Below are 15,000 nucleotides of genomic sequence, written 5' to 3'. Positions count from 1 at the left end.
TTTGTTTCTTTGCATTCTTATACATTTTCTATCTTTCTACACTAGATAAGATCTATAACACAATAATGAATAGAAGTTGGTGGGAGCTAGGCATTTTAATTTTATTTCTGATCTCACAGGAAATGCTTTCAACATGTCATCATTATGTATGTCCTTTCTGGGTTTTTTGTTTTTTTTTTTTGTAAATGCTCTTTAATCAGTTTAAGAAGGTCTCTTGTATTTATAGTTTGCTAAAAGGTTTTGTTATGAATGGCTATTGAATTTTATAAAATTATTTTTCTTCGTCTATTGAGATGATCATAAGTTTTTTCTTCTTTTTCCTATTAATGTAGTGAGTTTCATGAATCTATGATCTAATGTTAAAACAGTCATGTACTTTGAGGCTGAACCCAACTTGGCCATGATGTATTTATTATCCTTTTCATATATAGCTGGATTCTGTTTACTAATATTTTGTTTAGTATAAGAGTGGTCTACAAATTTCCTTTCTTGTGTTCTTGTTTAGTTTCAGTATCAAAATTATGTCAGTCTCAAAAATAAGAATTGAAGTGTGCTTTCTCTTTTCTTATTCTTTGGAAGAGTTTGGGTAAGTTTATCTTTCCTTTGAATGATAGAAATTTACCAGTGAATCTGTGCATGGCATTTTCCTCATGGGAAGATTTTAAAGTATTGATTAATTTACTCACTGGTTATAGATCTATTTCTTCTTGAGTCAATTCTGGAAATTGTATTTTTCTAGAAATTTATCTAGTTTATTTATGATTATGATTTATGATTTATGATATTCCATAATATTCTTTCATCTCTGTTGCATCTGTAGTAATAAACTCCCTCTTAATGCTAATATTGATTATTTATGTTTCCTTTCTTTTATTTTCTGATCTTTCCAGAAGATTGTCTGTTTTATTTGTGTTTTCAAAAACTAACTTTAACTCTATTGATCATTTCATGTGTGTTTACATATTGTTTTGTGTTTTTGTTGTGCTTTGCTTAATGTTTGCTCCTATGTTGATATTTTTCTTCTGCTACTTTCTTTGGAATTATTCTCCTCTTCTTTTTAAAATTTCTTGTCTTGTTAGGAGTTAGACATTTTTCTAATTTTCAGATTTTTTATTCTCTAATTTAAGACTGTAATTTTTGCTTTTAATTCTATTTATCTGTATACTATATTATTTTTACATGTGTATTTTCATAATTATTCAGGATTGTTTTCTAATTTCTGTTATAATTTCTTCTTTGACCAATTATTTTTATGTTTAAAATGTTCAATTGTATGGGGATATTTATATTGGGGTAGAAACTGCAATCTGTAGGAAACCAATCATTTGAAATTTGCTGAGGCTTGCTTTAAGCTCTAGACACAAGTAATTAAAAAAATGATTCATGAATCCTTGAAAAGAATGTGTATTCTTGATAAGTTGATGCAGTGTTCTATTCATAAACATTAAATCTAACTTAACTATGCCATAAAAATCGCCTATATTCTTACTGATAATTTTTCGGCTTGACCTATAAATTAATGACAGAATTGTGTTGGAATATCCATCTGTGATTCTGTACTTGTTCATTTCTCCTTGAAATTTTTATCAGTTTTTACTTGGTATAGTTTAAGACTGTATTATTGTCATTAGGTGCATTTTCATTATTATATCTTCTTGATGGGCTGAACTTTTCATTTTTATGTAGTGAATCTCTTTATCTCTGTAATGCTTCTTTTCTTTTTTTTTGGTCTTCAGTCTAGTTGTGGAGGATGTGGCTTCACTGGCCCACATTGGTATGATCATTGTGCTCTTCCCGGGTGAGGCAATCGGTCACTGGTCATTGGTCAGCCGCTCACACTGGCTGCCAGCACTCACGCTGGCTGCCAGCCACTCACATAGCTCACAGCAGCCCACTGCAGCCCCGCTGCAGCCTACGCTGTTGCCGGCGACTCACAGCAGCCCAGCTCCAGGTGGAGCTGTTGTTCACCATCTTAGCTGTAGAGGGTGAGCATCACTGGCCCTCAATGTAGGATCCGAACCACAGCCCTGCTGCTCAGAGCTGGCGCTTCCAAGCGAGCTCCTAACCAGCTGAGCCACTCGGCTGGCCCTGCTTATTTTCTTAAAGTTTGTTTTGTATTATATGAATACATTAGCATCAGAATGCTTTAGGTATTTATATAGTGTATCTTTTGTAACCTTTAAGTTGTTTTCGGTCTTTTTGTTTTAGAAATATTTCTTGTAGCTAAGTCTCTCTCTCTCTCTCTCTCTCTCTCTCTCTCTCTCTCTCTCTCTCTCTCTCTCTCTCCTGCAGCCCACTGCCCCTCCAATAAGGCAATGCATTATAATTTGCTTACAAGTGTCTAGTTTAGTTCATCTCTCCTTACTGTGATTGCTGTTATACATTGATACTCCCTCCTACACACTTTTTTCTTCTTTTTTTATTACTCATTTATTTCCCCCTCCACATATTTGAAGGGTAATGTCTATTTCTTTCTCTATGTATATTATTTTAGTTGGTTACCCAAGATAGTACAGCATTAATAATAACCTAATAGGGCTAAAATTAATTTGCACCTCTATTTCCCCCTCTCAAAATAAAAGAACCTTAAAGCACTTTACCTACTTTAGTCGTTCCCTTCTGAGTTTACTTACAATATTTTAGATAGTTCTTCCTTACCCCTCAAATGAAGTATTATAATTGTTTCTTATAGTCAAAATTTGTTTGAATTTACTCATATAGTTACATGTAAGTTTGCTCATCATTCTTTGTTATATCTCAAACCTTCCATCTGGCGTTACATTCTTTCTGCCTGAAGTAAATCCTTTAGAATTTCCTTCAGTGTGGGATTTTTACGTGTTTGAAGACACATTTATTTGCTCCTTATTCTTCAAAGAGAGTTTCCCTGGGTATAGAATTTTAGGACAATTGTTCTCTGCCATTAAATATTTTCTCATTGTCTGCTGACTTGAATCACTGGTATTAAGTGGTCACCTGTTGATCTAATGTCTCTTTTGGTGTTCTTTCGTCCTGTTGGTTGTCTAAGGTGTGTTTCTTTTGTATTTTTCCTGCTTAGGATTCATTGGGATTCTGGATTTGAAAGTTGTTTTGTCTTTCAAAAATTCTAGGAATATTTTCAGCCACTATTCCTTTGAATCACTTTTCAACCTATTTTATCTCTCACCTCCCTTTGAAAATCTGATTAACTACTTGTTAGACAACTTTATTCTCTATTCTTTAGTGTTAGTTCTCTCATATTTTCTCTCCTTTTTTCTCTCTGGGCTGAATTTTGGATAATTACTTTTGTTCTATCTTTTAATACACCAATCCAGTCTTTAGCTGTGATTAATTTGTCCAACGAGTTTTTCATTTTAATTATTACATTTTTAATTTATAGAATTTAATTTGGTTCGTTCTCAAATCTGCTTGGCTATATTTCATAGGCTTTGTTCCTTGAAAATGTTTCCAAGATTCTCTTTTTTTTCTTGAAACTCAAGTCTTTAATTGAGTTTTTATTCCTCCTCACAGATAATGTGTGTTCAAGTCACAAACCTATATGAAGGTCATATTGTGATCATTAATTTTTTTTTTTTTTTTAGCTGAGCCATCCTGCTACCTATTGGCAGCTCAGCGGACCGCTGTTGCTCAGAGCTCAAACTCTTGAGTGAGCTCTTAACCAACTGAGCCATTCGGCCGGCCCTGATCATTAATTCTTAAGAGAGGTTTTTGTTCCCTTTACTCAGCACCAAAGTTGGGACAGACAAATTTTCTTGTACTTTCTGTATAAAATATTTATTTCTAATTTATCCTTACATGCAGTTTCTGGTCTTTTGGACCCTGATTTGATTCTTTCCCTTGTCGCTCAGCTTTGTCCCTAGTGTTCACTGCCCCATACACCCATGAGGCAGAAGCTTAGGCAACATAACATTCAGCAGATGTTCTCCAGGCAAAACTTTCTTCAACTCTTGCTTATTATATCCCCGGTTCCTACTTTTGGTTTTCTTTTGGCCTTTCCACATTTCATTTGGACCAGCTCAGCGGTGCATCTAAAAACATGAAGACTATCTTTATCAATCCTTTAAAATTGTTGTTGTGGAAGAATATGTTAGAATCATGGTCTACCATATTGCTGAACATAGAATTCCTCTGTGAGCTTTCTCTGTAAGAAGAAGGATCAATTGTCAAGTAAAAAACAGGTGCCCAAAACAATGGCATGGTATGGAGTTCCTTAAGGAGAGGGCATAGTCTTTATCCTCACTCAACTTACTAGTTGGGTATTTTAGCAAATTATTTACTCTCTCTAGGTCTTTATTTCTACATCTTTAAAATGGGGATAATAGTAGTATTCATTATTTTGGATATTTTTGAGAAATAGATTAATTTATTTATATGAAGAATTTAGAAGAGTGCTTGGCACATAGTGCCCAATACCACATTTCATTGAATTTAAGATGTCATAGGTTGTAAGATGTTCTGTTACTTCATAAAAAAGAAAATATGCTTCCAATTAAACTATGAAACGATGCCAAGATGCCATTGACTAAAACATACATCTCAATTTCAGATGTTAAAATATGAAAAAAAAATATGCATCTCAGAACCACCTGACTGTAGTAAATTTAAGCTGTTATTATGAATGATGCATGTGAGCTGAGAAAGCACTGGTGAAGAAACAGAATCTTAATCTCAGAACTGAAAGGACTTTAAATGTTTGTAGGTATTTATATCATCTCACCCTCACCTCATCAACTTCTGGACCCCAACTGAACAAGTACAGCGCGTCAACCAGAGTCAGTGTCTAGAGGGCTAATTGTCAGTAGACAAACACAATATTCTACTTTCAGCTTCAAGACTGAGGAAGAAGAGAAAAGGAAGTTACATTTATTAAGAGATTTCAGTGTCTAGCATACCTATAGGTGCCTGAAATACAGTATTTACTTTAACTTTTACAATTAATCAGGCTGTGTAAGATTAGTTGCAGTAACAAACAACCCCCCAATTAGTGGCTTAGCACATTAAGTTCATTTCTTACTTACTCCACAGACTCTTGCGGGTCTCCAAACTGTGATTCAGGGCTCATCTTCTTCCTTCTTCTGGCCTTGCCACACTGGGGCCTTCCAGTTGCTCTGGCATCATTCAGTAGGCAGAAAGGGAAAGAGAGAGGGACCAGGAGAAAGCATACCTTCTATCACGATACAATGTAAAATTGTTTAAGATCTCACAGTTTTATTCATTCCTAGGTAACTTTTTGGAAGGAGAATTACTATAGGTTAGGGTGGCTGGAGAAGGCCTCCCAGAGGAGGTAAGGTTAGAGCTGAGTCCTAAAACCCTGGTATTACCTAGAGATAGAAAAAGAGAATTGAGGAGATTTCAGTCTGGATGTGCGGGGGTGCCAGGACCAAAGCACAGAATTATGGAAGAGCAAGATGTTTTTGGAGAACCATGGAATACTCTGTTGGGGAATGACCATAATTTATTGCATTCCTGGTCAGTACTAGCCACCATGAAATGCACTGTTTGGATGCTACTTTGATGGCATACGAGTCATAAATGAGCCTTGATAAGAGAGTATTCTGTGAAAGGGCTGTTTTTCATGTTTGACCCGTTCTGTGCCCCAATTAATTAACTCAAATGGCTAAATGTTGACCAGATGGTCCATGCACCTGACACCATACCCCAACATAAAGGATTGTTTATCTGAGGATGTTATGACAATGATGGTAGGATTTGTTGAGATTGACTGTGTTGTGTTCACACTCTGGGTTATTCTATTTACATGCAGTGATTTTAGAGTGGGCTCTGGTTCTCTGTCTTTGGTTCCTTTTCATTAATAAACTGGTGAGAACTCTTCATCATTGTGACTGAGCCAAGGTTCTGGTTTGGACTGGAGTCCCCTTAGAATGCCCCATACTATTAGGTTGTCGGAAAAGTCATGACATATTTTGTCTATGTTTTTCGTTGCAAAAATGCATTATGACTTTTCCGACAACCCAATACTTAGGTCGTACAGAGTATGAGTAGGATGTTAATTATTTCTTCAGGACCAATGTTACTAATCACAGAAAATGTCCTAGTGTTGTTGTTTGTGCTTATTCAAAGCATGGTCTTTCTGTACTACGTCTTTATCGAATCTCTTCCATGGAAGGCTTTTCTTCTTCCCAATGTATTGAATGTATTCTGCTTTTTAATCCCCTTTAGTGGGAAGCAGCTCTTTTGGCCTGAAGCCTGTGTAGGAGATGGATCTTTCATTGGGCACAAAGATTGATATCATAAGACTTCCTGTGTAGCACCATTATCTAGCCTCCTGGGTCAAACCGCTTCTTGTAGTGTTATTTCACTTGCTTTTATAATATCATGCAGGATACATGATCTTACTGATTCTAACAACAACCCTGAGAATAGGTCCTTTTCCCATTTTACAGACGCAGATGCTAAAGGTCAGAGGGGTTCAGTAAGAGAGAGAACTGGGATGGGAATCCCAATCCTGAACTCTGGATTTCCATGAACTCATCATGCTGCTTTCTTATTGTTATTGAGCTAACTCCAGATTGGAGGATTTGAGAAGGAAATGAAATCAGAGAAGAAGATTCGGTTATTGTGGTTGTTGAGGAAGCACTATCATTGGTTCATGGCTTTAGAAATAAGAGAAAATTATATTTGTGAAACTATAAAACACTGTACAGGTCTCTCTCCTGTGTCCGCTTCCCCAAGGGTACGTAGACTCCCTCAACCTGGGTTCTCATCATGACCCAGAGAGGGAAATAGCTTGCCCAGTATGATTTCTGACTGTGATTTATGAAACAGGATATATCCAAATTTTCACCACGTTGGAGCTATTCAATTTTCTCTAATGGCCCTTATCTGAGAATTATGTCTATTCATGGCAGCCACAACCAGTAAGTCATTAGCTTAAAGTATACTTATTGTTAATTTTAGCACCCTGGGACTTGGGCCCAGTGAGAGAGGGCTCTCACTTTTGCAAATCAAAGCCGAGGAACATTCTAGCAGTTGGCTAACATTCACATCAGGAAAAGTGGGAAAGTAAAATGGGATAATTAAAAAGTTAAAGAGTAAAAAGCAGTTGACTAGCTGGGCATGGTCAGGAGGTGGCAGAATGGCCTCCATCTGGCTGCCTCCCTATTGCTGGGCACTGTCCTCCCCAGAAAAGAAATGGAGCCAGCCTTTATATTGAGCACCCCTGTGCACCAGGTACTTCATATATGTAATCTCACTGAGCCATACACAGTGCCCTATGGAAGGAGTCATTACTTCCATTTTATCCTTTATCAATCCTTTAAACTCTTTCTTCAACCTGAGCAGGCCTGCGGTCTAGATGGTTGCTGAGTCCTTTGGGGCTGTCCAACCAGGGTTTTCAGGGCCTGAGGGGACAAGGGCCAGCTTTGTGAGCCTTAAGGTCTGCTCTGCCTACTTGCTGGGATCCGTCGCCTGGCAGCTGTGAGGGGCCATTGGGGCTTCCTCCAGGGAGCCAGAGCTCTCTATATTTCATGAGGCTCAGTCCATTCAGCAGGGCTGGGTGACAGCTTGCTTGGTTTCTTGCGCCTCCCCTGGGAAAGAGCGTTCTTAAAGTATCTGATTGCGGCACGATGCTGGCCACCACAGCTAGCAATGTCGAAATATCTCCGATGATTATTGCCTTCTAGGTCAAACACAGGCCCAGAGTGGGCATGAGGCACGAGGCTCATTGTCATTACTTCCCGAAGCTCATTGAAGCCCTTCTTTTCACCTCTAGCGCCCCACCTCTCCAGCTCCGGGCTTTTGTGGTCCCCCTGGGAATTTGCGTCTTTCTCTTAAATGAACCCCTACTGCTCGTCTCACTTCCTGGAGTCCATCCACTCCACTGGTCACCGTGGGAGCTGAAGTTCCACTCTGATCACTTCACTCTCCTGCTCAAATACTTTCAATGGCTCCCTACTACCCACAGCATAGAGTCCAAAGAGCCAATTCCTTTCATTTGCAGGGTCATCGAGGTACCTTTCCTCCAGCACCCCTGGAGATATCTGGGTCCCTAATACCTGCTACATTTTCTGGTCTCCTTGCCACGGCTCAACACTGCACTCCTGGCACTTAATGTCCTTGTCCCATCATCACCTGGCAGAATCCCACCTTGTATTTAAGATCCTGTTCAGATGTCGCCTCTTTTAAAAAGTCTGTCCTACTCTCCAGCTGAAAGGGACCACTCCTCTTCCTGCATTTCCATGCCGCTGGGGTAGTTTCCTCTAAACTCCACCACCAGCCCAGTATGCTTCAGCCTCGTAGAAACACTCCATGCTCATGAATCTGTGCCTCTCACATACTCTTCGCTCTGCCTGCGTTCTCTTCCTTTCAGCCCCTTCTCCTTCCTCTATTTCTACATTCTTTCAAATGTCAGCTTTGGGGTCATGTCTTGAGAAACTTTCCCTGACCCCTTCTCCCCACTTTCCATTCTCACCTAGTACTGCTTGGAAGCCCTCTGGGCCTTATTAGCATCCCCTTGGTTACCTGCTACTGCAGCTTTCATGCAGCACTGGGACTGCCTGTCTCTCTGGAAAACCTCATGAGCACAGAGCTGGGGGTGGGGAGGGAGGCTGCCCAGCTGGGTATGACCAGGCAGTGAGAACTACAAGAACAAGGAGGGACAGGCAGCTGTGTCTCAATGAATGTTACGGTGCAGAGCCCCTTCCAGGCAGCATGTATAGTTGCAAAAGGCCCTCACATATAACATGGTGAGCACTCATAACATGGTGCTGAAATAGGTACCTTTGTCTCCCATTACCAGTGAGGAAGCTGAGGGTCCTTCAACAAGAACCTCCCCCCCCTCCCCCCAGTCAGTCGGCAAGTGTCGACTGATCTGGTCGTTTTGCACCAGGCACTGTCAGGAAGGGGGGATGGGGGATATAGCAGTGAGTAGGACAGACCTCTAGTCCCTGCCCCTGGGACCCTCAGGGGATAAAGATGTTAGGCTACTAATTTTCCAGTTAATTGTTTAATTACAATTGTGGTCAATTCTATGGGAGGAGAGCTAAAGAGCGGGTAGGGGACCATATAATGAGGAATTTGACTGAATCCCCAGGTCTCATTCCTCTCCTAACCCTCCTCCCCTCAACGTTGAAGAACCCCCTCCCCCCCAATGCTGCCTCCTCCTATCTAACGCTTTGCCTAGAGCTTAACTGCTTTCCACAATATTTACTGTCCTGCCCCTGTTGACAGCCCTAATGGATTCTGCAGATTAAACAATCCTAGCCTTGCCTTCAGCTGTACTCGGATTGGCCCATTAGACAACGGGCAGAAACCGCCTTTGCTCCTGGTTCTAATTGAATAATTTACTGTAAATAGCCTCCATTTCCTCCAGAGCCCAGGCTGGCTTGTTAGCCAAATGGAGGTGAGCAAGGGCTGCCTCTAATGGGATGCAGGAGAGAAATGAGCTGTCCAAATGAGCGGTTGTCCCAGCAGGCGTTGAATTAAATCAGAGACACTTACGGCTTCAAGTTTTTCTTGTAAACTAGCCCCTCCTGGTGGGGGAGGCACAGCCAAGAGCCCTGCAGAATCAAAGCTGCAGGTTCCATTGTGGCATTTCCAATGAATTAGGAAGGCCCTTGGGGTAGCGGAGACGTGATGGAGTTTCCTCTTTCTCACTCACTCCTACATGTATCCTTCTCATCTTTCATGGGCAAGGCAGCATCTCTGCCCTGAGATATATGTCTCAACTCCTCTTTCCCTGAGAAAGGACATGCCCTCTTTGGGACTACCATGTGCCAAGCAAATGATATGTATAATATATTATCTATTAGGGGCTTTTGTGAGTCATCGCATTATGAAGCTCCCAGGAGGCAGGTATAATTGAGGAGAACACCTTCAGGGGGGTTGATGATTTCCCCAAGGCCATGTACTAATGAGCCACAGAGTCAGGATTGGAATCCAGATCTGTCAGACTCCAAAATTTAAGTTTATTGTGAAACACCAGTGAGGACAGAGAGCATGAGGCCAAGGAGATACCTTGAATCCATTCTTGGCTTCCTGACATGCTGTGTAGCTTTGGAGGGATAATCTCTGCTTCATAGGATGAGTCCAGCTTAGGGCAACGGGAGGGGATGGCTGCAAGGGCAGCAGGCCATGGGGGCTTCCCTAGGGCTGCATGCTTGAAGCAGGTCTCTCTATAAAGCTAGTGAGACTTTAGGCTTTAGCTGGAACTGTGGTGTCCCCTCCCCTGATCTCTTTAGAGTACATAACTCTGCCCAGATGACTTTCACCAAAGGAACCAGCAAATGCGGAACAGAAGGGACGTCCTTACTGTCTGTGCCCCTCTTTCTCCCACCATTTGGGTGCAGTTTTTATGATTTGCTTCATTTTTCTGGGGATTATTCTTCTGTCCTCTGGCCGAGGGCCGGCCCGAGGTGAAGCTGGAGGACTCACAGTCTGGGAGGTGGGAGCAGTGGGAGGTGCTGGGAAGAGGGCAGAGGGCTTGGCTGTCAGTGAAGGGTGGGGGCTATGTGTTGCCACCATGGAATGGAGCCAGGCAGCCTGTTAGCAAACGCTGGACATGTGTCACTTGTTTGTTGCTCTCATCATCTTCATCTGCTCCAGCAACTTTCTTCCAGTCATCAAACCTGGATACTAGTCCGCCTTCACCTACTAGTGGTGTGATCTTGAGCTATGGACATATTTCCGTTGAATTTCAGTGGTCTCATCAGTAACAAGGGGATGATGATAGTATTAAATGAGTTAATGCTATACGAAGCATTCAGAACAGGGCTGGGCACAGTATACACTCAATAAATATTAGCTATTTATTATTAGAGGCACTTGAATAACATTAGCTGGGTTGAACTCTTGATATTCCCTATCTCATCTTGTAGATATTCTCTCTTACCTGTTTCTCATTCCCAGTGAACATGAACGGTGGCTCATCCAAGAGCTAATCTGATTCACAATCCCAGCTTCGGCTGTGCAGGTCCCATGCCCACTCCCACATTGAGCAAGATGTGATTTCAGACATCAAGGAGTCTTGTCCCATTGGGGAAAAGAGGCGGTCATAAGTAATACAGTCTGTGACTAGGACAGTAATTCGTATTACAGCCCAGATGTCCTCAAAAGGCCTCCCCAGCCTCTGGGGACACATGTGATCACATGAACCAAGGTTTTGTTAGCTGACAGCCTCCATTGGCATAACTTCTGGGAACCTATGGATGAAATAGATGAAGAAGGACATCTCATGAGGGTGCTTTAAAAAAATCAAGATACATTAGGTTAACTGCATTCCCCACTGCTAAGAGCCCCGTGGTCACTAACGGAAAGGAAATCGGTTGTTTGGGCATGACTAGTTTCTACTGTGCCCTAGCTGGCATCTCGTGCTCACTGCTCCCATCCAAAGGGCTCACAGATCAGTGATTAGGAATCTGGACTAAGATTCTGTGGTCACCAAGTTGTGTTTCTGGAATCCGCCTCTTAGGAATTCAGATCTGCTTGCATCCAGGCTTCTGTTCACGACAGCTCTCCCTTTCTCTGTGGATCCCTCAGATACAACTCAATCCGATCCAGGGGTTCCTCTAAAATTCCGGGGTATGCTTCTTTTTGTCACAGGGTCTAATGGGTTCACACTTTAAAGGAACTTGGACTTCCTTCTTGTCTGACTCCTCACCTGCCTTAAACTTTAATTCCCTCTTCAACAGTTTTTCTCTTCTCCCTTTTCTACTTCATGATAAAGATGGAGGTAAAATAAGATCTGGTTGTTTACTGGTGTCTGATCACATCACAGCACTCACTCGGAGAAGTTAGTCAAATGTATTACAAAGGGAACAGATACCTCATTTTGTTACTTCTAGCTTTTTCTTTTGTGCCATACTTTTCAGGCTGCTGACTCACTCACTGGGTTCCCAAAATATACTTTCTCAATAACGGTAATAATGATAGAAATAACAATGCCGATACTTCTGACGCACGCTGTCATTGTGATCGGTGCTTCAGACGCTTTATCTCATTTTCTGCATCTCCCTTATCTGATCACGGGGCTGTGCCTACAGCAGACTCTGAGGACATAATAATAATAATAATAACAGCTTCTATTTATTTAGCTCTCATCCTGGCCTGACACTTCCATATTCCTTATCTCATGTCATTGTTACAGAGTTCTGTAAAGTAGTTATTAGTCTCAGTTACAGATGAAGAGTTAAGGCTCAGCATAAAGGTATTAAAAATTCATTTCGCTCATCCTTTCAACAGGCACACAGAGTGCTTGCTAAGTGTCCAGCTCTTCACTCAGTGCCAGGAACACAAGTGGTTCTTGCCCTCAAGAGACGCACCGTCTAGCGGGGCCCGTAGACAACGAAAGTGGCAGTGAGTCTCTGGTATTCTCTGAAGCTGGAGTTTATTCTGGGCTCCTTCCTGCCTCCCCATACTTTTCAGATTGACGCATTTATTTTTTTCATTCCAGGCATCACAAGGGGTACTTTATGTCCAGCCACATCACTATTAATTAAAGTCCTCCTACGTCCTTTTCTCATAAGGGTCACTTGTAATCACAGAGTAAGAGTTTAATTTTTTTAGGCTTATCTCACCCTCCTCCGCTGTTTCTTTCCACAAGTTCAATCCTTGTGTTTTTTCCTGAAAGTCTTGAAATCTGCTATCCTCAAGCTCAGAGCATGGCAGGTGACAATCAACCATGCCTTTTATTACTTTATTCAGTCAATGGTGACAGAATCTCTATTTTCCACAGGGAGGGCTTCTTTATTGACTTGAAGGAGGAGGTGGCAGAGAGAGAGAGAGGAACGGGGAAGGGGCAAGGCAGGCAGGAGGAAACAAACAGGTGAGCTGCTGGTTTTATGGAGGAAGATGGACGCTATTGTCTTGATCCAACCTGTGAAGCACAGGCAAACCAGGGGGGTCCTCAGTGCTGGGATTGGAGCCCCTGGAACCTGGTTTGCCTTTATCCGTTAGGTTGCTTTTGTCTGCACAGAACCCAAATCCTCACGTAACCAACAAGAACTTCATTATCTTACATAACAGGAAGCCTAGAGGTGGGCCCAACTCCATGAGTGGTTGATTCAGTGGTTCAGGGATCAAGGACCCAGATTTCTTTTCTCCGTGTGCCAGCTTTCTTCTCCAGCTAGTTCCTTGCCTGATTGCAAGGTCGTCTCTAGTGGTAATGAAGTGCTGTTCTTCCTTGTTCAGGTCCGATGGGAGACATACTGTCTCACCTTGTGGCTCACAGTTAGGAGAAACAAAATTTCTTCTAGAAGCAATTCTGTCATGGCTCATTGGTCCAAATTGAGTCACTTGCCTATTCCTGAACGAATTACTGGCAGTTTGGGTGAATTTACATCATTTGAACTAGAATGGCTTTGGGGAAGCAACCACCATGCCCATTACAGAGTCACATTTTCCAAGCTAAATCAGAGTGAGTAACCCAGTGCTGCAATGGTGTACAGGTAGCGAACCAGCATGTGGAGTAGCCAGATTTAACAAATAACATAGGATGCTCAGTAAAATGTGAATTTCAGGTAAACCATAGATAACTGTTTTAAGTATAAATTTTTCCCATGTAATTTTTGCTGGTCTGGTGTTCCAATATTTGTTACAAAGCAAAAAGAGTCAGGCTGATATTTGACAACGGGAGAAAAGAGATTGTATAGTTTACAGTGGGCTAGGGACTTAGAGCCGAGATCAAATCTGAGTCCTGCATTACTTGTGTGAGGACAGCAGAATGTAAAGTGGTTCAAAAAGCAGAGGAGGGTGAGGGGCTCTTCCATCTGCACCTGCCTGGTGGCCAGGATCCAGGAGAACAAGTGACTGCGCCTCCTCTCTCGGGGCCCTCATTCATCCCATCCTGCCCTCTCTTTCCAGGGCCCCGACCGCTGTGGGCAGGCTTTGCTACAGATTGGGATCAACATGATGGCACTGCCTGGAGGCCGCCACCTGGACTCCATCCCCCTGCCGGGTCAGCGGTAAGTCACACAGCTGTCTCTCAGGGCCATACCTGCCCCATCTGGACTCTGGCGGAAACTCAGCCCCAGGATCCTGAGACTGTAGGTAGCCCCTTCTCTCCATGTACTGCCCTGGAGAGGAAGCTTAGGACAAGGTATTGTGGATGCCCAGTTCACTCAGAAAATACAGATGGAACTGGGCCCTGGAACATGGAGGAATCAGGCACATCCTACCTTCCAAGGAGCTGCAGCCTAAGATCCAGGCAGACAATGAAGCCGATAATCGAATAGGGTGTGCTGCTAAGATAGGGGACCCCAGAGGAGGTTCCTGATTCCCCCTAGGCCAGGAAGTCGGAGTCACTGGAGGCAGAGGGATCTCGGGGTTATTGAGTTTTCCTTCTGAGTCTCTTGGTTCAGTCCACCTTTAGGTGTCTTCTCTTCCCCCTAGAGTATCAAGAAGAGAACTGAGCACAGAGAGGATCCTTGGGAAATACTTGCTGCCCTGAGTTGGGTGGTAGGGTCCTGGAAGAGTGAGGGAGGGATACACTGAGCAGAAGGTGAAGCCCAGATGATGAGATGAGAAAAAGGAGAGACTTGGGGCATCCCAGAGTTGCCTTCACACGGCTAAAAGGTATGGAGACCTGGCTGGTCCTGGAAGCCAGGTTAAGGACCAAAGGTAAAAGTACCAGGGCACCAAATCTCCAGTGACCAAATGTCCTGAAGTAGCTAGGACTGTCCTGATTTTGGTACTGAGATTTTGGTGTCCTTGGAAACTCATCCACTCCTCCATCCTGGGCAAGCTGGGGAGATGGCCACACTGATGCAGGTTTGTTCTATGGAGGAACTTTGCAACATGAGTGCTCAGGGTTCTGCCTGGGCTTTTTTTTTTTTTTTCCTGAGACATTTTAATGGGGCAACAGAATCCAAGTAGCCCTTGCAAGACTGTCAAGTCTTGTTTTGTTTTATGTACTGCTTGCATCACTCACAGCGTACTTTTACTCTGTCCTTAACCTTCCACCTGAATTACAGGGCATTTCAACTTATATCATTTCTTTCTGTATTGTGTTTGGTTTTTGAGTACTGGTTTGTCTTTTTTTTTTTTTTG

At 42.4% G+C, this 15,000-nt stretch overlaps 1 protein-coding gene across 1 annotated transcript in view; it reads left to right on the top strand.

Moving 5' to 3' along the window:
- INSC (INSC spindle orientation adaptor protein) overlaps nucleotides 1-15,000 on the top strand; it is a 120,026-nt gene that overhangs the window by 15,866 nt on the left and 89,160 nt on the right. Inside the window, exon 2 of the mRNA XM_019652533.1 lies at nucleotides 13,816-13,916. Coding sequence (XP_019508078.1) covers nucleotides 13,861-13,916 — 56 coding nt within the window. The 5' untranslated portion in view covers nucleotides 13,816-13,860. The remainder of the gene's footprint in view (nucleotides 1-13,815; nucleotides 13,917-15,000) is intronic.

The sequence above is a fragment of the Hipposideros armiger genome, unplaced genomic scaffold (genome assembly GCF_001890085.2).
Source record: "Hipposideros armiger isolate ML-2016 unplaced genomic scaffold, ASM189008v1 scaffold_181, whole genome shotgun sequence".
Classification (NCBI taxonomy): Eukaryota; Metazoa; Chordata; class Mammalia; order Chiroptera; family Hipposideridae; genus Hipposideros; species Hipposideros armiger.
The sequence above is the reverse complement of the archived record's forward strand: the minus strand, read 5'-3'. Positions and strand labels throughout refer to the sequence as shown.